Below are 22,668 nucleotides of genomic sequence, written 5' to 3'. Positions count from 1 at the left end.
GGATTAATAATGATATAAACTTTTATATTCTGTATTTCGTACTTCACTACATTTGCGGTTGTTCTTTCAGGCTCTCACATAGCAGGTCGACACGAGACAGCATTTAAACGTGAAGATATGTCGCTGTTAAGAAATATACGAAGTTGTATAATAGTACACATAATAAAAATACATCTTTTAGTGAAAGTCTCAGCTTTAATGTGAGCTTTAGCTAGGAGATTTTAAGTGTAGTCTGACTCCACGACAGTGAAAAGTGGAGCACAGCTTCCGTTTTGTTTTCGCTCTATCTTCCTCGCGCATACTACGTCCCCCATAATCCATTGCGTGCTTAGGTTAATTTTTTTGGTAAGTCAACACGGAGCAATGAGCACGCAAACGTGATTTTTTTCTATTGTGACAAAATTAAAATCCTCTATTTCTCTTTGTTATTTTACTATTTGCGCAACGTTATAAATAAATACAACAAAAATAAAATTACACATCGTCTGCACGATTCGATGATATTCTTTGACCAGCTTAAAACGGTGGAACAGCGATCTTGATTAAATAGAAGAATGTTAAGCTTTACAATATACTGTAACACATTTCAGATGTACTGCCTATCATGCTGTTTGCGAATTCTCTGCCAACATCCAGCATCACAGCAGTACGACTTCATTAACGGCTTCAGTCAGACACGTTGAAAACTTTTAAAAAGTACATTTTTAGGCCATTGATGGGCTCTATCAGTGGCCTATAATACATTTTTAGAGTTTTTCCACAGACTTCAGGTTTCTTTGGGTGCCGTGTCTTCTCCTTGCCTCGCCAGAACCTCACTGCTGTGTTCCTACACACTGTATTTGGGAGCCTGTGAAAGTGTGAATGAGGACAATTCCAAACAGATCCATCAGGGGAAAAAAGCAAACAGTTAAAAGTGCAGTTTTCATTGGTTAGTTGCCTTTTCTCGGACTTTTGTCAATAAACTTTCATACATTTTAACCAGACCTTTTCGGAAATCTGTGTCATTTTGTGTTTATCCAATTAGTGAAAATATTTTGCTCTGAAGCACTAAATCAAGCTCGCACTATATGGAATCATGTATAGCGGCCGATGCGTACGCATATGCATAAGGAGGACGAAGGGTGGGGGGTGTTGCCGAGGGGCTCAGCCGCTCAAATCCCACCTCCAGTCAAGCTCCTGGTGGAGAAAGGCGTAGTAACACCTCTCTCTGCGTACCGGCTCGTCGTCGGCCACAGGTCCAGGCTCAGGTCCCGCTGCAGAGCCCTGACACTTTGCCACCATGGAGCTCCGTTATGCACTCACATTCCTCTGTCTTGTCGTGGTGCCTGCGTGCACATCGGACACTGAAGTGAGCAGCCACTTTGTTTTGGAGCCTTATGATTTCCTCTTCGACACGGCGGTGGAAGCTTACTATAAGGGGGACTGGTTATCGGTGATTCTGAACATGGAGAAGGCTCTCAAAAACAAAGCCACTTTGCGCAAAGTTAAAGCTCAGTGCCGCCAGAGCTGCGCCAACCAGACCGCTTTCGGCGAGCCTGTGGCCGGGTTGGGAGTTCCCATACCGGGAACCGGCTCTGTGGAGGACCTGGGCTTCTTCCAGAAAATCCTGAAGCGGGCCGACTGTGTGAACTCCTGCGAAACTGAGAAAGTCGGCGCACCAAGTTTGCATCTCGTCAGCGAAGAAATAGAGCTGGAGTTCAAGAAGAGGAGCCCATATAATTACCTACAAGTGGCGTATTTTAAGGTAGAAGACGATGCTGGCAGCTACAGTGTGGCCTGTCTCTCACTGCACACACACCCTCGCTTTGCTCTAGGCGAGCTAGAACAGTAAAAACTTTAGCACTGATTCTTTTTTAGCCTGTAAGTTAGAGCTGATGTGGAGCACATTACTGTTTTGCCCCAACCCCCCAAAACCAAGACAACCATGCCACGTCTTAAGGTGGCGTCAGCTTCTGCAGAGTGTGGCGTTAGGACGTGAAATTGAGCGCTTTAAAGGCCTAAAATGTTATTTTCAAAAGTTCCTGCTGGCAAACCACAGACGCTGTGAAATAAGTAGGGGTTAACAAATATTTATTTTATTAAATTTTTTGTAGACTTAAATTCAAGATATTTTTGCAACTTGGAAAAATATCGTAAAGATGAACAGGTTAGTGTGAAAATAAGGATTTATTTTCTGCTCTGATGAAAATACTTTCTATGAAACTGTGTGTGACATGGCAGAGGTGTGCGGCACAAACGTCAAACAGGAAGTTGGCCCCTAAAAGCACAGGCTGAAGAAAATGTTAAAGTTAGTTTTTATCAAAATGTCATAGAGCTGTCATAACTATACAGTACTGTGCAAAAGTCTCGAGCCACGACTCATTTCTTCATATTCTGCAAGGAAGAAGTAGGTGCAGTGATTCACTGAGCTGTGCAAACATATAAGGAAAAGCGGTATATAATGTAAAAACAGAGTTTGTGTATATTTTTAAAAATCATTATTTAGAATGACCATCTTTATTCTACCACAGAGCCTGAACTCTCTTGGGGAGTTAAAAAAAAAAATCAAAATCATATCTTTAAGTAGTTTTCAGGAATAGTTCTCCGGGTCTCTTGAGGAACATTCATCAGTTTTTTGAGGGTACCCTAAAAACGGTACCTACTAGGTTTTCATCTTTTTGGGAATAACCTTGTTGGTGCAAAATCCTATTTGTATATCTGTCAAAGTGTGTTATTGTTGCCATTTTTTGGTAGGAATAAATGTTGTGTTTATGAGAGTGAAAATGTGTGAAAAAGCAGCCAATGTCTAAAGAAAACCTTGGAAAGACCCTCAGAACGTCTGGAGAACTATTGCTCAAAACCACTTCAAAAAAGCCTCATAAAGAAATGAGGGATAGCTCAGGACTATTGCACAGTGCTGTATTTTGCTTACCTATGAGTGTGATGTACCACTGCAGGAAAACCAGAAAAAATGGCTTACTGTTTTCAAGTTAGGTTGTTTTTAGGATGTTGTTAGGTTGTTAGACTATTTTGTGACCCACTAAATCCACGCAATTGCAACTTGGACGGTTCAGTGTGGCCTTACATTACTACGAGTCACTTACTTGTGATTTCATTGTAATATGTATTCTGAACTTTTGAAATATTTTAAAATCTGAGAAATAGACTGGTACTATAGTCCTTTACTACTCTCAGCAATCAAAGCCCTTTCCTACTAAAAGTCTCAGTCTCTGTTCATACAAGGATATTTTTCCTATGCCTAAATACTTTTAACCTACCATGATCAAAGTTACACTGTGATGGATGCATCAGGGGAAACTTGGGCTTCAGTCTTGCCAAAGGATGTTTTAAGTCGTTCTACCTACTAAGCTGCCTAAACGTTAGCGTTTCAGATAGTAAAGAGTAAACTGAAATCCACCCCAGAAAATGTAAAGATAACAGTTTGGCCCTTATGGGTTACCATGCCAAAAAAATGTGTACATTTAAAATGATATTGCATCAAAATCATTTATATCAGATTAATTACCCCCAAAATAAAAGTGAGTGAAAGTTGACAGACGCAGTCTGATGTACCTGTACAAAAACATACAATAAGAACAATTAAACATAAATATGTAACATGTAACATAATTAGTTAAAATAATAGCCTGTGTACATTACTGACGTCTCAATATGAGTATGTCAGTAACAATATTGGCTGGTGTATATAGTTAGCTAACTAGCTAACATTTGGAAAGTAAAGAGCAACTACTGGGCTTAGTGCACCAAAACAAAGGGGAAATCAGAGTAGATTAAATGTATTCCACTAATACATTAACTAACTGTTAATGTATCTGTGCCTACATGAGATATTTTGCTACCAAGTTAGCTTGCATGAGTTTTCTAGTTGAATTAAATAGGATAGAAAATAAGCTTGTGTATGTGTGTTTTTCTTCCTTTCAGATCAATAAGCTGCCAAAAGCAGTGGCAGCCGCAAACACGTTTTTCCTGACCAACCCAGATCACATGGAGATGAGACAGAATCTGGACTACTATAGGATGATGGCAGGAGTACAGGAGGACGACTTCAAAGATCTGGAGGCCAGGCCACATATGGTGAAAGCAAACTCCATCTTTGATGCTAATGCTGTTATGTTCTTGTAGCCTCATCCTCTGGAGGCATGCTGATTGTCTACAGTTTATCTACAGTTTATTTTTATTGACATTTCATTAGTTTGGTCAGTTAAGTCAAATTAAGCAACAATCAGATAATCCCCTGTGAACTAGCACTTGGTGACAGCGAGAAGGAAGAACTCTCTTTTAACAGGAAGTGACTTCCAGCAGGACCAGGCTCAGGGAGAGAAGGCAATCTATCATGATAAGATGGAGGGGAAGGGAAAACAGAAGAGAAGAAAGGAGGGCATTTTTCTTTACATGTTTGCTACATGATGCAGTCTCTAATGATGATTCAAGCAGAAAGATTAAACTCCTTTGTCTGCCCGACTGACCTTGAACAGATGAACTTGACTGTTGCAGTAGCTGTGATGTGCCCTCTCTCTTCAGGCCCAGTTTCTGCTGGGAAAGAGCTACTACAGCGACGACTCCTTCATCCTAGCGGCTGAACACTTTGAATCGGCCGTAGATGAGTACTTCATAGCTGATAAGGAGTGCAGAGTTCTATGTGAGGGAGCCTACAACTATGATGGATACAACTACATGGAGTACAGTGCAGACCTGTTCCAGAGTATGAGTGGTGAGGCAGCATATCCTTTGCTTGTGAGCACTAAAGATTCTAATAGAGCTGAGAATTTGATGTGAAGCTGCATGCAAGGGAGACATTTGCATGGCAAATATGAAAAATAGGCTGCATGTTCAATAAATACTCGTATAAATGTGTCTGTGTCCCTCAGACCACTACCTGCAGGTGCTGAGCTGTAAGCAGCACTGTGCTGTGGAGCTGGCCCTAACTGCTGGCAGAGACAAGCCCTTTGAGGACTTCCTGCCTTCGCACTTCAACTACCTGCAGTTCTCCTACTACAACAGTGAGTTTCACAGTGCTTTCTATAAGTCAGGTGTGCCTGTATCCATTGTCCTTAGCAACAATGTGGAAAAGAAGTCTAAACACAGAAATGAACAGCTATGGCCTCATATACATGGATCACCTACCTGACGACTTTAATAGCAAAAACACAGACGTGCACCTAACATGAACGAGATTACCTCTTAAATAAGCCAAATATTATATGATAATAGATCAGCATTCATTGCTGGACTCTGAATGGAAGTAATTCATGTGAATTTCTTTGTATTTAGTTGTCAGTTGATTTGCAGTTTTTGCCCATTTGTCACAGTTGATCACAGATTAAAAAATTATCGTACATAATTGTCAACATTTGCAAATTGACAGTAGACTGATTGCTGTTTTATCATTGTCTTTATGCACCAAACTTGCTTTGAAGAGCCCAACTCACTGCAATTAATTGCAATAATTTTGGTCATGCCACATTTTTTAAAACTGTTATTAATTAATTAACCAAAAGAATTGCAGTGTTTTATGTAGGGCTGCTCGATTATGGCAAAAATGATAATCACGATTATTTTCACTGAAATTGAGATCTCGATTATTTGACGATGTTTATTTAACAATAACAATGTATTGAATAATGGCTTTAAAGATTGTCAAAAAATAATATAAAATAGTGTGCAAATACTGATTACAGTACAAATGTTTGCAATATAAAAAATAAATGAAAAATGTAAACATCTATGTTTAGTGAACTTCAAAATACTGCACAATATTTGATCCACGTCTGACTCCGCGAACCCATAATGTTTCCACCAATGTTCCCTCAAATATTTCATGTGTCTGAGCGAACACACAAACTCCCTGAGCGATCCCTTGGACCAGCAGTCCCCAACCCCCAGGCCTCGGACCGGTACCAGTCCGTGAGTCGTTTGGTACCGGGCCGCGAGAGTTGAGGCTCAGGTGTGAAATGTATGGTTTTCAGGGTTTTTATCGGTTTTCAGCATTATTTTGTTATCGTTTTTATCGTTAACTCGGTTTTCCTGGGTCTTTTCACGTGTGTTATGAATAAATCTTCTTTTTTTCGGTACCGGCACTGGTTTTATTTTGTTGTATTTATCCGCGACACCTTATTGCCGGTCCGTGAAAATATTGTCGGGCATAAACCGGTCCGTGGCACAAAAAGGGTTGGGGACCGCTGCCTTGGACCACTGTGAGCGACATCAGACGTGTGCACTGTGGTCACGCCAGCATCTAATCCATCCAAGTTACGTGGTTTATTAAAATAATCAAATTACAGCATTTACATTTATGTTAGACTACTTTTAATTAACTGCTTTAGCTCACTTCCAATGAAAATTTAAAAAATCTTGTTCATGACCTGTGTAGTATGTTAACACTATTGGAAGTAAAAATAACTTGAACTCCAATTTTGAAAACACAACTTTCTTTCTTTTCTTTTTTTTCATAAAGCTCTGACTTGTATTATGAGTCTGAGTCTGTGGTCTGGGAGAATCCTATAACTCTCTGTCTGCAAAATACAGTATATAATGACCAATGTTGGGCAATTAATTATATAGTTATTTCTTCAAAAAAGTAACTGAGTTATGCAAACAACAAAGTGTTTTGCAGCTGTTTACCTAAAAATGCACCCAAGGCGTTTTTTTAAATAAACATTTCAAACTATTTACAGAACAATCAGCTGTTCTGCATCAAATCTGATGCCACACAAATTATTTGTGCCACTCCAAAAAATAATTTCTGTCCACTATGAGATAAAGGAGAACAACAGCCTGATACCTGCAGGCCTGACAACAGGAGATGTATCACCAGGGCTGGACTGGGACAAAAAATCGGCCTGGGCATTTTGACTAGAGACCGGCCCACCAGGTATTATAGGAAAAACCATAAAGCTTTTGAATGAAAACAAACTCTGTTGTCACAGTGATGTACACTGTCCTGTTGGTATATATGTATCAATCTAATAAACTACACCATCCTCCCTATTCTGGTATTCTAAACAGTACTTAGCCGAAACCCAAAGACTGCTTGGTCAAGTTAACCTCCTGAACTATATACAACACATGGTGGAAACCTGAAATTAAGACAGAGAGGACTAGAGGTGAGACATGATCATTACTGAATATTAAAAATAATAAATGACAGATTTAGATATATTTTCATGAACTATTCATTTACCACATCAATAAACAGCATGGCAGGGTAAAATATTTTTTCTAACATGGCAACCTTTAAAAAGTGAAAGGAAAGACAGGTGAGAAAGAATAAAACTTAATTGACTTTTTGATGGCATTTTACACACAGTACTGGTACAGAATCTGGGAAAATACTGGCATCATATACAGTACTTATTTCTGAAGAAATTATGATGGGACCCTGAAAAAAAATTACTATGTACAATAATGGATTTCTATACATTTTAGATCAGATGAAAAAGTTTGTTGTAAGATTCAGATAATTATTTATTAAAAAATAGACATTTTAAATGAGAATAAGAAAGAAAAGTATTTCTTTGTGCCCCCCTTTCCCTGTTAATGCCCTGCCTGGCCCCCTGGCAAAACTTTGCTAGACCCGCCCCTGCACAGTTACCAGCTGTCAGCAACATAAAAAAGGATCCTGGTGTTATTTGTCTCTCAGAAACAGTTCATAACTTCCCTTCAACTCATTCATGTCACCTAAAAGGTAAACCTGTTTCTCCATCACCTGTTCAGCTCTGATGATTCATTAAGGACATCTCCTGGTTTCATCTTCATGTTTCCCTCTCACCAGATATACAAACCGATATCATGACCAGCAGCTTTTACAGCTGTGGCTCCAGCAAACATCAGCTGATACTAGAAATTAATATTAAATAAATTCTAACAACAGCTGATCAAGCTTAAACATGCTGCTGTTGTTTAGCGCGACATCCGCTGGTTTCTTCTTTCTGGCACAAAGTGGGCGATAAACAAACAAGAGAGACGATCAGCTGATCATTGATCAGTTTCATGATTGAAATAACAACAGGGGAGAGAGGAAGAGAGAATGAGAGAAGAAGAAACAGCTGCAGCATAAAGACACAGAATAAATCCAGCTTTGTGTCTTTTTCATTCTAGCTGAAGTACGGGACAAATCGCGTTCCTTTTCAGCTCAACACAAATATTGACTCTGAATACCAGACGATTCCGTTTTTTCCTGGACGGTTGGAAACTAACTAACCTTATGAATAAAATAAATTTCAACATCGGTAACATCATAGCACCCGCCCAGCAGTATATAAACTCCGTCATGCTAGCTAGTACATGTACGAGTTATTGTAACTGACTGTAAAAAGTCAGCATAACGAAAATAAACTACACCTAAACTTGGTTTATATCTGACCCAGATAGACTGCAGGTCATAAGTTCTCACCTGAAGTTCAGTTCACCTGATACTCGGACCGACACCAGCGGCCGCCTCGGGTCTCTCCTCCTCCTGCCTCACCTTTCCGTCATCCACCTGCCAGCGTGTTGCACCTGCTGGCCTCCACCACTTGCTAATGTTGCTCAATCTGTGGAAGCTCCGCAATAGCCACCACCAAGCAACTGAGTTATTTTTACACATCTCCCAGCATCTGGCCAATCCACCACCTTTCAGTGTTTATACCGTTATGAAACCCCCCCCCCAAAAAAAAACCCCATCGGCCCATAAAAACGAAAAATCACCATCGGCCCACCGGGCAAATGCCCGGTATGCCCGATGGCCAGTCCAGCTATGTGTATCACTCCTGTAACACCTGTAACATTCAGCAGTTGCCTCATTGTTCTGACACACACAACAAAACTATTGACTACACTACACACTAACTACACAAGATTTGCGCTAAACGTCTCAAATCTCTCACATCTCCGAACACCGCCGTCACTCCTAAAACTTCCCCCCGTTTCTTAACAACTAGATGCCACGTTGCCATATCATTTTTTGATTGGTCGACACGGTACTTTTTTCGACCAATAGGAAAGGGTGGGGGTTTTTTGGTTTTGTTTTTGCTCACAGGCGGAGAGTGCTTTCGAGCGGTTTCCTTATAAAACGCCGTTTTTACCGTTTCTTCCCGCAGTAAATATAAACAACGATAGTATTCAGGAAGAAAACCAAACACTGCATATATTTTTATCATAACTCTCGTTTTACGTGGCCTATCAACACAATTTAAAAACTGGTATAAAGTCCACACTTTTTCCGTCAATTGTTCCGTCTGTCCTGCTCACATCTCCAATGGTTGTACACGTTGTCATTAATGTGGCTTCACTGCACATCAGCCACGCCGCTTTGCTAGCTAAAACACCGGTGTCGGCACATAAGGACGCTGTTATAGCCTGTCAACAACGTTGATTGGCTGCGTATATACCAATATGAATCGCATTATTGGCTGGACTATAGGATAAGGTGGCATCGTTCTAATCCCATACAGGAGCAGCCAGTCACTTACTGACTAACACTTCAAAACAGAATTGTTAAAGTTTTAATTTTAATTTCAATTCAGGTTAGATTTTTTTTGTGCGCAACACAGATTTTCTGCGCTCAAAGACCGTGCCAGCAGTGCGCAATTGCGCACGTGCGCAGCTTAGAGGGAACATTGGTTTCCACACCACTGAAGTCGTTTTACCTCTCTTTTTTTCAACCAACGGCATTCTTTCTTCAGCAGCCATTATCCTCTCCTTTCCAAATAACTTCTGCTTAGCTTTCCGAGCTTTCCGAGCTTCCCTTGTCACTACCCGATCTGTACCGGAAACCCGATCGGTACCCCGCATGCGCGAAAGGTGTCTACTTCCGGTCGAAGCGTTTTACGATAGTTACGGGTCAGAGTATCTGTTAAGATGTTAAGAATAATAAGTATATCTTAAAATGTTTGCAATAATGAAGCATTTCAGTACAATGTAGAGAAAAACTAAAAATAAAAAGATAGTTACGGATCAGGACTCCCCGATCCTGACTGCGCATGTGCACAGTCCGACCGTACAAATCGGGTCTACCCGATCCGTACCGCGCATGTGCAGATGTTTTCTTCTTCTTCTGTTCATTTAATGGCAGTTTACTCCCCAGTGTACGAGGATACCACCACCTGCTGACCGAGCGAATGAACCCTGTTATAAACTGAATTAGCATCATTTCAAATGCGTGTTAAATTTGATTTAGCGATAGTCAAGTGTGTTTATGCTTGTCTGTGAGGAGAGGATTGTTGGAATAGTGATGATGATGTCCGCTATCACTGTCAATTGTCAGTAAACACTTAATCTGGCTGATGAATCTTCACGTGACACATTGCTAAGTCAATATTATTAAGTCTGTAATTAGGCGCCATTCTTATTATTTTACGGAGCTTTTGTTCAATCGGGGGACGCTCTCTGTTGAGGAGAAAAGCATGAATTTGTTTGTATACGGATTATCCATTGTTTAAATGTCCCGGGCAGTCGAAAAGTAGGCAGAGCTGTTGAGAAATGCTAGGAGCTAACTGGGCGCTAACCGTATCATTCAAATATATTGAATGTCGCAATGTCTGTGAAGATTCTCAGTCATCCAGGTCATCGTAGTCAAAGGAGTTTGCAAAGAAAAGCGTCTGGACTTCTTTAAGTTGCTTGAAGACGTTTCACCTCTCATCCGAGAAGCTTCTTCAGTTCTAAGGTCAAATGGCCGAGATTCCCAGATTTAAACCCAGTGGGAGTATCCCCCCCAAGGAGGGACAAAGGACCCCCTGGTGATCCTCTAATCACATGCGCCAAGGTGTGAAAGCGGGTGTGGGACCTAATCAGCCAGGGTTTCGGGTGAGCCCATTGTGAAACCTGGCCCCACCTTGTCATGTGAATTCCTGAGGTCAGATGGCCCAGGATGTGAGTGGGCGTTAAGGCGTCTGGGGAGGGAACTCAAAACTGGATTATAGATGGCAGACAGTTGGTGTCGTAAGCCACCGCCTCTGTTCAAAGATGGTCGCTCACAGTGGACATAGATGGCCTCTTTCACTCCTCTTTCAAACCATCTGTCCTCTCTGTCCAATATGTGAACATTGGCATCCTCGAAAGAGTGACCTTTATCCTTAAGATGCAGGTGGACTGCTGAGTCTTGTCCTGTGGAGGTGGCTCTTCTATGTTGTGCCATGCGCTTCTGAACAACGTGGTGTATGCTGTACAGTGCAGCGAGGAATGCCCAGACCTCTACATTGGAGAGACCAAACAGCCACTTCACAAGCGCATGGCACAACATAGAAGAGCCACCTCCACAGGACAAGACTCAGCAGTCCACCTGCATCTTAAGGATAAAGGTCACTCTTTCGAGGATGCCAGTGTTCACATATTGGACAGAGAGGACAGATGGTTTGAAAGAGGAGTGAAAGAGGCCATCTATGTCCACTGTGAGCGACCATCTTTGAACAGAGGCGGTGGTTTACGACACCAACTGTCTGCCATCTATAATCCGGTTTTGAGTTCCCTCCCCAGACGCCTTAACGCCCACTCACATCCTGGGCCATCTGACCTCAGGAATTCACATGACAAGGTGGGGCCAGGTTTCACAATGGGCTCACCCGAAACCCTGGCTGATTAGGTCCCACACCCGCTTTCACACCTTGGCGCATGTGATTAGAGGATCACCAGGGGGTCCTTTGTCCCTCCTTGGGGGGGATACTCCCACTGGGTTTAAATCTGGGACTCTCGGCCATTTGACCTTAGAACTGAAGAAGCTTCTCGGATGAGAGGTGAAACGTCTTCAAGCAACTTAAAGAAGTCCAGACGCTTTTCTTTGCAAACTCCTTTGAATGTCGCAATGTTGGCAAAGAGAGGAAGTGACGTAAGATTTGCGCATGCGGGGTACCGATCGGGTTTCCGGTACGGATCAGGTAGTGGGCGTTTATCAATATGCGTACTTGTGCGTACTTGCGTTCTCGTGTACTCGTGAAACGTCATCAGTCGGAGACCAAGTACTGTTCCAATTCGAAGTACGCATCACGCCGAGAACGCGAAAAAGTCCCGGATGTGTTCTCGATCCGCCCATTTTATCGAGCATGCATCGGTGTAGACTTGGGACAGCTAAATATCCCAGAATGCATTTCGTCCAAAACTCAACAGCGGACTCCCGGCACATCGTCCCCCCCCCCCCCCCCGCTCGCGGACTTGAGAATTGAGAAACATCCCACGGGTCCGTGCTCGCGTTCTCGGCAGGTACGTACTCCCGTGCGTTCTCGGCGGGTACGTACTCACCGAGAACGCGAGTACGTACTCGCGTACTTGGGCATTGATAAACGGCCAGTGACATCCCTCGGGTCTTAATTGTTGTGACGCGTGTTCGAAACGCAGAGAGGTGCGCTCGATTTGCCACACGGAACAGCGCGAGAGTAAAGCACGAGGGAGGTGCTAATAATCGGCTCAGTCATTTTTAATGATCGTTGAAAACCCAGATCGTAATCGAGATTAAAATTCGATTAATTGAGCATTTTGTATTATTATATTTTAGTTCTCCCTAGTGGCAGCCTTTAAAAGAGCAATATGAAAAAATAACCCTGTCCTGTAAGAGTTTAGGATCTTAACCTCTGAACTGCTGCAGGTTTCTTCCTGTTAAAGGAGAGTTTTTCCTTTCTCATAGGGGGTCATATGATTGTTGGGTTTTTCTCTCTATGTATTATTGTAGGGTCTACCTTACAATACAAAGCACCTTGAGGTGACTGTTGTTGTATAAATAAAACTTAATTGAACTCAACATCCACCAGGTGACCACTGAGCAGTCTAAGCATAAGACTAGGTTTTGTTTTAGCCACCTGCCAAAGAGGCAAATATTTTCATATTTTTTTTTATTTTTCACACTTTCTTCATAATTTTATTTCTTTTTTTTTTTTATTTCATTTTTAGCTTAAACAACAAGTTTAAGCTAAAATTCTTCCATGCTGTAACTTTACGGTCCCCTGTAGGTATGGGATGTTTGTTATGAAATAGTCACTGGTGTTTAAGAACGAGGATAAATGCTGTAAAATCCAATAACATCCTTTTTTTTCACATCCATGATTCCATCATTCCAAGCCACTTTCTGGAGAAAAATACTTCCCATGTCAGGAAAAATGCACCTTGAATAGAAATCAGATTCTTAGTGTGCTCACAACCCCCCCTCCCCCTTAACAAATAATAATGTTTTTTTGTCTTTTCTTTCTAGCTGAGAAGTACGAGAAGGCCATAGAGTGTGCTAAGACCTACCTGTTGTTCCACCCTGAGGATGAGGTGATGAACCAGAACCTGAACTATTACTCTGCCGTGCTGGGCGAGGACAAAGCAGCAGCCATATCAGCCCGACAGGTACAGTTACACTGTGTTTAACAGAGGCTTTGAACCTTTACTTCAACCTCACCGTGAGTGCAGTTATTCTTAGCAGTGTGTTATCTTAATCCTTAGCGATCAGCAGTAAATGAACCTGAACAATGTCTGGTGGCAGAAAAATGGTCTTCATCAGCACTCACGTGTACTCAGGGGCACATTAGAAAAGGCTCTGGTGGTGATCTAAGCACATAACTGTTTGCTGATTCTTAAAAAAGATTTTAGCTGCCCTGGGCCATAAATGTCCACATAACACACTATTTAAAATGGGTTATTAGGTTTATCCATCACTACTAATGACTAAGTGATTATTTCCCAGGTGGAGGTTTCTGGCCTGTGGTCTGTGTTTACTTTAGGTAGATGCAGGTGTATTATTACACCTGCATCTATTGTCCAGACATCTGTATCCACAGCCTGATGGTGTGTATGCACCATGTGAGCAGAGCTGCATGAGGTCAAACACACTGCAACCTAAGAAAACACCCTCAAATCAAAAAATGCCACAAAAGCACAGGAAATAAAATAGAAGCTGAATAAGCACAGCACAGATTTGCTCTCTGAATGCATACATCACCACTAACATGTGTCCGTCAGAATCACTGTAAAAGAAGCCCCCAGACCAATTTGTTCCTGCTGAAATAAAGGAGAAAACAACTGGAGCTAAGGAACCAGAGATATAACGATTGTCTTTATAGCGCAGGCTTTGTGATAGTTGAATATGATTTTAGGGGCTATGTTACAGGCTGCTGCTGACTTGTAATCCCTAGGTGGTGAAACGGTACATTCAGCAGTCGCTCCTGGAGAAAGAGCTCCTCTACTTTGGTTATGAAGCCTTTGGAATCACTTTTGTAGATCCGGTAAGCGAATAACTCATTTTACATCTCACCACATTCTGCACTACTTATGAAGTGCTGGAATATAAATAAATGTGATCTTTGAATTCTCTGTTATTTTTGTTTAAAGGACTCGTGGACCCCTGAAGATGTCATGCCTAAGAAACTGAGAGAGAAACAGAAGTAAGACTAAGAGCACCGCCACACGTGTGCAGGTCGAGTATAAAGGTGCACTTAAAGTCAGTGTTGTTATCTGCATGTGTGTTGCTGTGTCTCAGGGCTGAGAGAGAGACTGCAGCGAGGATCACAGAGGAGATAGGAAACCTGATGAAGGAGATTGAGAATCTGGTTGAGGAAAAGAAGAAGGATTCTTCAGAAATGGCCAAGATCATAGTGCCACAGGAAGGTGAATGTTTCAGAGAACCGGGGTATAAAATGTCAGTCTTGTACAACCAGACTTTATCCTCACGTCTTTAACTGTGACCTTATCTTGTAGATGGGGCTCTGCTATACAGTGACATCAAGGTGACCATGACATCCAAGCAGCTGAATGGCTCCCAGCGGGTTTTGCTGGATGGTGTGATCACAGATGAGGAGTGCAGGGAGCTGCACCGTCTCTCCAATGTGAGTAACCCCAAGGAATAAAGTTCACTCTGTGTCAGCAAAGATTTCCTCACATCACCTGCATTCTGATCGTGTCCCGTATGTATGTTTTTCAGCTCGGCTGTTATAAGAGTTGCTTAATGTTGCATTTATTTCACAGACAGCTGCTCTAAAAGGCGATGGCTATAGAGGACGACCATCCCCGCATTCCCCCAGCGAGATGTTCCAGGGAGTCACCGTTCTGAAGGCTGTCAAGGTCTATAAAGCAGACTAACAGAAAAATTAAAAATAAGAGATGCCAACACAAGCACAGTCTTTTACCTTTAATCATAGCCAGGGGAAACATAAAAGCTAGTTCTTTATGTGAAAACAGAAAATACGTTTTTTAGTCTAACAGCAGACTTTTTCCACATTTCAGCATCAAAACAACAGAACATGCAGCATATAGGTTATGTGCTCGAGTTTTACATAAAACGCGGATGTTTACAGCAGGTTAATCTAGAGGCTCACCAGTAAATGTAACCTGATGCTTATTGCTTCCAGCTGTTTGAGTTTGTTCAATAGTTGCAGCCTCATAGGATCCAAAACGACACGTGTGACGCAACACGTCAGTTATTGTCTACACAGAGAGGAATGATCACTTAGAGCCTGACAGTATATCAGTTTTCCAAGACATAATGCAGTCCTGTGAAAAACTGTGTTGATTCAGTCGCTTGTAGAATTATATTTAGCAACAATAACTTGAAGTAATTGTTTGATGTATTACTTTATCAGCATCTCACATGATTGTGGAGGAATTTTGACCGACTCTTCTTTATAGTATTGCTTCAGTTGATTGAGGTTTGCAGGCATTCGTTTATGCACAGCATGGACCAATCATCACCCCTCCACCACCGTGCTTGACACTTTGTACGATGTGCTTGTGCTGATGTCCAGTGTTTGGTTTTCTTCCAACATGTCGCTGGGAATTCTTGCCAAACATCTCCAGTTTGGTCTTGTCTGTCCAAAGAACCTGAAGCTTTGCAAACCTAAGCCATACTCTCTTTAGAGAGAAGATGCTCTTTCCTGGAACATTTTTCACATTCTGATAGTCTTCAGTGCGAACACGTTTGTATTTATAGTTCTATATAAAAACAGACTCAACATTGTTTTCCTCCTTGTCCCAGCTTTTACATGGTTTTTCTGCCTCTCACAGCTTGGCCAGGACGGGAAGGTCCCTTTGAAGAGCGCTCGTCTGTTCTTTGACCTCAGTGAGAAAGTGAGGAAGGTCTTAGAGTCCTACTTCCGTCTGGACACTCCACTCTATTTCACATACTCCCACCTGGTCTGTCGCTCTGCCATAGATGGTAAGCTAACCACTCACAATGATTTTGTGTCTAGGAGTAGTCATGACTCCCAGATCTAACATTTATCTGTTAGATCTGCTAGTACATGCCCATCCTGCCCTGCGCTATTATATAAATGTCATTGTAGACCATTGTTAGGTGGTTGCCAAGTAACATGATGCCATTGTAACATATCGTATATCTCATAATATTTGATTTTTGTCAATATAAACTAGATCTTGCTGTTGTGAAATAAAAATCATACGATGGTTAGGCAGGTAAATGGCAGTTGGTTGGTGGTTGCTAGGCAACATGGTAACATCATAATGTGTTACATAGATAACAACCTTCAGGGGTCTAAGATGTACCTGTGCCATGTGTTTGGTTGCTCAACTCCTCATCGTAGAGCTGGCAGACAGACAAACAGAGATTTAGTGTTTTACTTCAAAGTCTCGGACTGAAGAAGTCACTTGGATGAGTGATGAAATGTTTCTCCCACTGAAAATGCTGCATCCAGATGAACAGAAACTTTTTGGGATTTTCCTTACTTAGGTGATTGTGCATGCATGAAGACATAAAATCAGCAGACTGTAGCACGAGTGGCAGGAAGAAAAAAGCATGTTTGTTTGATTTTTATTTTTTCTTGCTATCAACCCGGCGTGCAGATAACTTTGCAGAGAAGAACCGTAGAACACAAGTAAAATTCAGTTTTATTTATGTAACACCAAATCACAATAACAGTTGCCTCACGGTGCTTGCAACAAAATTGTAACTGTGTTGTAATAACTGAAGTTAGTACAGTAAAATATACAAAATTCAGTACCATTTTGGTCTCCACCACCTCCTGAAAATAAATACACAAATAAACATATTTAGCTGTTGAATTCTCAGCTAGCTGCTAATTGTCTTTACAAAGTTTTTGGGCCTAAAATGTCCAAATGTTCTCTCTGTGCTGCTGTTTGTTCAGAGAAGCAGGAGGACCGTAAGGACATGAGTCACCCTGTCCATGTCGACAACTGTGTGCTGGTTTCTGAGGTCAACGAGTGTGTAAAGGAACCTCCTGCATACACTTACAGAGACTACAGGTTTGGTTGCACACACACACACACACACACACACACACACTTAAAATTCTGTCTGCACACCCCACCCTGATGACAAGGACCTGGCTAACCTCCTGGTGTCTGACTCCTGCAGTGCCATCCTTTATTTGAATGAGGACTTTGAAGGAGGAGAGTTCATTTTCACTGAGCTTGATGCCAAAACAGTGACGGTAAATATATATCTGACTTTTTATCTTTTCTTTTTAAAAGTGTAAAGTTTTCTTTCAGACTGCTTTATTTTAGCTGCCTCCAGATGTTTTTATTTATTTGTTTTTTTGATTTATTAATGCTAAGTTAAGTTAATGGTTAGCAAGCAGCATCCATAAACTGTATGTATATCTGCAATTTAGTGCTGAATAAAACACTAGTAAAGCAAACCCTGACTGGAGTTTAATAACTGGCTATGGATGGAAGAGTTATGAAAAAAATCACCCCACTCAGAGTTGTTTCATTCATTCTCTACTACTTATCCTTATCCTATCTAACCCTATCCTAGATGGGGAAACTATCCATAGGGATCAAACATGTGTTTGTCCCAGGCTGTAAATGTGCTTTAACTGTAAGCTTGTGCTGTGTTTCCATAAGGAGTAAAAGTCCCACAAATAACTCTTTATGCCCGGAGCAAAGCCAAGCCATGAAGTCCAAGGAACTCTCTGTAGACCTTTGGAAAGGGTAAAGCTTTGGGTGGTCTCAGTTATTGTGAAATTTAAAAGTTTGGGACCACTTGGACTCTTTATAGAGTTGGCAGTCCGGCTGTATTTTGCCAACGGCATTTAAATCTTAAAGCTATCACAATTCCTTGTGATGGGATTGTCTCTCCCTGTTACGGAAAATGACAGTGGGCTGAAGTGAGGAGGAATGCTGTAAAACAAAAAGATGTCCTTTAAGAAAACCTCACTGTGGCCATGAGTCACAATGAAAAGTCTCGCACATTTAGTAAAAGTATGAAATTGTCTAAAATTCAGCAATCCGGAATTTCAGCACATAATCTTGCTATTTTCCCCCCTCTACACTATTTTAGATTTGCCTGGTTGTTTTGGCTTCTCTATAGTTTGTGTAAACATGGTAATAGGATTCTAATTAGATTCATTAGCTTTATTAACAGTTGTACTTAAAAATACAAAAATCCCTGATGCATAGGACAGGCAAGGGTTAATTTAGACCTATAATTACCTGTGAAAATGGCATATACGAGACAATTACAAGGCCTTTCACATTAATAAACACATCTGGACCATGTAGGGTGCACATTTTGAACTCAAGTTAATCTGCTTACTTTTAAGGAGCATTTGATGTGCACCTCCTTTGCAAATTTAGTCTTAACTTTGATGTAAAGTGGTTTAAATGTGCACTTAAAAACACTGACATTAACTATTGCTCTAACTATAGACACCCTCAAGTTGCTCTAGAGGGCAGAGATCAGAGAATGGGGTCAGAGTTAACTTTTCAGCACTTTAATGACCCTATTCAAATAGTCATGACAGCACTGGAGTTGCTTCAAGGCAGATGTCTGACTTTCCTTAAGGGGCCCAACTAAAAGGCAGGAATTAAACCCTGTGGAACACCTGCACAGAGATCTAAACTGTTAGAGTTTAGTTTTTGAATTTTAATGAGGTTCCTGTTATAGATTATGTGAAGTGTACATGTGGACAAACTGCTAATTTTATCCACAGGGTTTGACTGACAGAGTCTGAATACTTTTTAAAGCTGCTGTGCATTTAACAAAAATGCATTTTTAACCACATCTCTGTGTTGCGTGGTGTGTCTTCTCAAGGCTGAGGTGCATCCAAAGTGTGGTCGCATGGTTGGTTTTGGAGCAGGGAAAGAAAACCCCCATGGTGTCAAAGCTGTCACCCGGGGTCAGAGGTGTGCTGTTGCTCTGTGGTTCACCTTGGATCCTGCTCACGAGGAAAAGGTAAGGAAAACTGATGTAACCAGACGTGAGCATGCATAGGCTTTAGGTTTGGGTCTGTGTGCAATCCTTTTAAACAATAACTTCTTCCAAATTGGAGAAAGATGGGTCAGGATTTAGCATGAATTGTTCAAATTATCTCGAAGCAGAGAAACATTTCTTTGTATGTCCAGGGGCAGCGACTCCACACATTCCAGATAATCCTCCACATAGTTGACCAGTTGTTGCGACTTGTCGGCATTTGGGAAATGGTGGCCTAACATCGTCTCTAAGATGCATAGAGGCAAAAAGTGCTGTGAAAAAAACAGGGAAATATATTGCTAAAACCAAATGCTTGGCGACTTTACAGCTTCTAAGGCAGTTCCAAGCAGCAGTTCACTTCAAACAACACTAAAGCCACTGGCAGCACGGTGGCACGGTGGTTAGCACTGTTGCCGCACAGCAAGAAGGTCCTGAGTTCAATTCCACCATCAGGCCGGGGTCTTTCTGTGTGGAGTTTGCGTGTTCTCCCCGTGTTTGCGTGGGTTCTCTCCGGGTACTCCGGCTTCCTCCCACCGTCCAAAGACATGCAGTTTGGGGGAATAGGTTAATTGGATAATCCAAATTGTCACTAGGTGTGAATGGTTGTCTGTCCCTGTATGTTGGCCCTGCGACAGACTGGCGACCTGTCCAGGGTGTACCCCGCCTCTCGCTCTATGACAGCTGGGATAGGCTCCAGCGCCCCCTGGAAAGGATAAGCGGAAGTGAATGGATGGATGTTCAAATTATCCTTTTTTCTAACACCTTGAATTCAGTTCCATTTTATTTATATAGTGCCATCTGCCTTGACTGGTTGGGGTAGGGGGAGGAAGACAGGACAAAGACATGCTGTGGAAGAGAGCCAGAGATTAATAATAACTAATGATTAAATGTAGACTGATGTATGAACACATAGGGAGTTAAAAGAAAAGGTGAGTGAAGAAGAACTACTCAGTGCATCAGACGATTTCCACAAAGTTATAAAGACAGCCTAAGTTGAAAACAGTGCACACAGTCAGTTATTGCTGTGCAGAAATATGAAACTCAGCTCTAGATAATGATGTTATGTTTTCTGACTGCCAGTGCAACTTCAAAGAAAATTTGTGATTCATACCTGTTCCTTGTTTCATTCTGCAGTCTCCCAAACATTTTCTTTTTTTGTCCCGTAGGAAAGAATCCAGGCTCAGGATTTGCTGAAGATGTTTTCTACACCAGTGGATGCAGAGTTCAGTAAAAAATGAGGCCATGGAAACCGAGTCTCAACCACTCCCACCAGAAGCTCCCGCACAGGCTGACCAGGAGGCAGCCAGAAAAAAAAGAAGTAGGAGAGCAGAAGCTCAAGCTGAACACGTCGAGCGATGCACAGACTGACCTGCTGAAGGATGTGGGGGAGGCGAAAACAGCCAGTAAAGGAACCACTAAAACCAAAGCTGCACCTAAAGCAAAGCCTAAAGCTGGAGATCAAACAAAGGCAAAGATGACAGGCAAAGTTAAACCTGCTGCTGCAAAAGATGGAAAACAGACAGCAAAAACAAAAGCAAAGCAGGTTGATAAACAGAAAACAAAACCAGCCGCAAAAAAAACAGTAAAAGCAGTTAAGAAGGACTCCACCTCAGCACCAGACTCTCAGAGCAACAAGGATGAATTGTGATCAAACGTGCCACTGTTTTCATGTGGGGCCAGCTACTGTCTACACGATCTTCTCTGTGGGTGGTTAAATAAAAAGCTGTGTTACAAAATGTTATTTTTCTTTAAATACATTCATTATTTTGGATGTCACTTAAATTGTTCGCTTTTTTTTTCTAAGTATGTGGTTGCTGACAATCTGCCCTCTGTGATTCCTTTTGCCCTGTGACAGCTGCGATAGGCTCCAGCACCCTGTGACCCTGAATTGGATAAGCAGAAGAAAAGGAATACATTGATGGACAATCTTCACAAGTGCCCACAATTACTCTCTAAACATGTGTATTTGGCCCTAGCTCTGAATCGTCTCACTTTAAACACCCGTGTCTCTCTGTTTTACTTCAATGGTGATGTCATGATATGAAACCTGGCATAGGTGTGAAAAATCTTCAAATCAACTGCTCAAATAAAAAGTGATGTTTCCTATATATCCTTGTTGCAGTACTCCAGGCAGACACTGGAGGGCAGCACAGACGCATTCTTGAGTAATTTAACGCTCACTCAGTGTGCATTGATTGAGCTGCAGCAGTTTCACTTTGAATAAGAGAGTTCCACAGAATCACTGCTGTGATTTGTTTTGCACCTCTTGAAGTAGCAGATTTCTCTGCTGCGTCTTTATAAACCAGCAGGGAAAACTGTGCAACCTGAAAGAACTCCTCCAATCATGCTGAATATTATTGCTTTTCCAAGTTCAGGTGTGTTCAAAGAAACATTCTGTGTTTAGCAAAAACACATTAAAACTATATTGCAGTGTATGAACGATGCATTGTCCTGGATAGTGAAGCTTAAACGTCCAAGAGAGGGAACAGAGAGAAGGGATCGGGACATCTTCAGTCAAGAAAACTCCATGTAGGATCCTTATCAAATGGATCAAGGCAATATAGTTAAACCTTATTGTGGTTCACTTTTGTGCTAAATGAAAGCAGTGTTATTATCGGCCATTAGCCAATCAGCTCCAATATCCATGTCAAGTACTGAATTATCCTACATGCAACTTCAGTTCAGTCATTTAAGACAGTTATTAAAGCATAATTCAAACTGAGGTAAACCACCTCACGAAGCTGCATCTCTACACACACCATGCAACTCAGTGCTGCCTAAGTTACTGCTGTTTCTTGGTTTATGGTTTGAAAGACTAGCAGCTGCTGTGGTGGAACCTAAAGGAGATCCCAATACACAAATAAACGACAACAAATGATCAAATACTTAGTAGAAACAGATAACACACAAAGCAGTTACTTAGCTAAGACAGTGTGTTGCACAGAATATTATTTCAAGGACTTTTTGCTAGAAATGCTCTACCGGATTTATACCCTACTCCGATTTTGTATACCCTTGAATAATTAAGAACACATGAATTAGAATGAAGCATGTTTGAATTGGTGGGTCCACAACTGTTCTGTTAACGGTGTACAGAGCCAGGAGCCAGAGTCTGCTTTATCTGCTGGAAGCCTGAAGCCCTAAACCCAGATTGAGATAAGCATAGAAGATGAGAATAGAAGAGACACTCTTTAATGTAGGCAGTGTAGGAACAATCACAACAATCTTTTTTTTGTGACTTTTGTTTGTCGTAATTGTGTTTTACAACACGTTTTTCAGAACTCATTTTTCTCTCAATTTAATTACAGACAGAAAACTGTAAAAATTTTCCTGCACAGCAAATTATTGCAGCTTTAATACAGCAAGATAAATATCAATCACAACAATCTTGAATTGAACATGGACATGAAGTGGAGTCAGTTTGACCAGAGATTCTACGTCACGTTAGAGATTGTAGAAGCTCCACAGCAGACTTTTCAGTCATGTACAGATGAATTCTGAAAACACTTTTGGGGAAACATGCTTGTTCTAGTTTCTGCTAATTATGCTGATACCACTCT

The 22,668-nt window shown here is 41.5% G+C and overlaps 1 protein-coding gene across 2 annotated transcripts; it reads left to right on the top strand.

Annotated features, from left to right (window-relative positions):
- The first annotated feature begins 62 nt into the window (after positions 1–62).
- p3h1 (prolyl 3-hydroxylase 1) lies at positions 63–21,216 on the top strand. Of its 2 annotated transcripts, XR_266219.4 has the most exons (16): positions 63–1,744; positions 3,922–4,074; positions 4,522–4,711; positions 4,869–5,000; positions 13,154–13,293; positions 14,079–14,168; positions 14,275–14,327; positions 14,423–14,550; positions 14,641–14,768; positions 14,908–15,003; positions 15,943–16,093; positions 17,040–17,157; positions 17,270–17,345; positions 18,950–19,090; positions 20,275–20,811; positions 20,964–21,216. XR_266219.4 is itself a non-coding variant. In XM_003446497.5 (15 exons), exons 1-15 carry the CDS (start codon positions 1,280–1,282, stop codon positions 20,344–20,346), a joined length of 2,133 nt encoding a protein of 710 aa, XP_003446545.2. In that variant the 5' UTR covers positions 63–1,279; the 3' UTR covers positions 20,347–21,216. The 2 variants fall into 2 exon arrangements, 1 of the variants encoding a protein (XP_003446545.2); XM_003446497.5 differs by having other exon boundaries at positions 20,275–21,216.
- The last annotated feature ends 1,452 nt before the right edge of the window (positions 21,217–22,668 follow it).

Source organism: Oreochromis niloticus, linkage group LG5, assembly GCF_001858045.2.
Source record: "Oreochromis niloticus isolate F11D_XX linkage group LG5, O_niloticus_UMD_NMBU, whole genome shotgun sequence".
Classification (NCBI taxonomy): domain Eukaryota; kingdom Metazoa; phylum Chordata; class Actinopteri; order Cichliformes; family Cichlidae; genus Oreochromis; species Oreochromis niloticus.
This window is presented reverse-complemented; position numbering and strand designations above follow the sequence as displayed.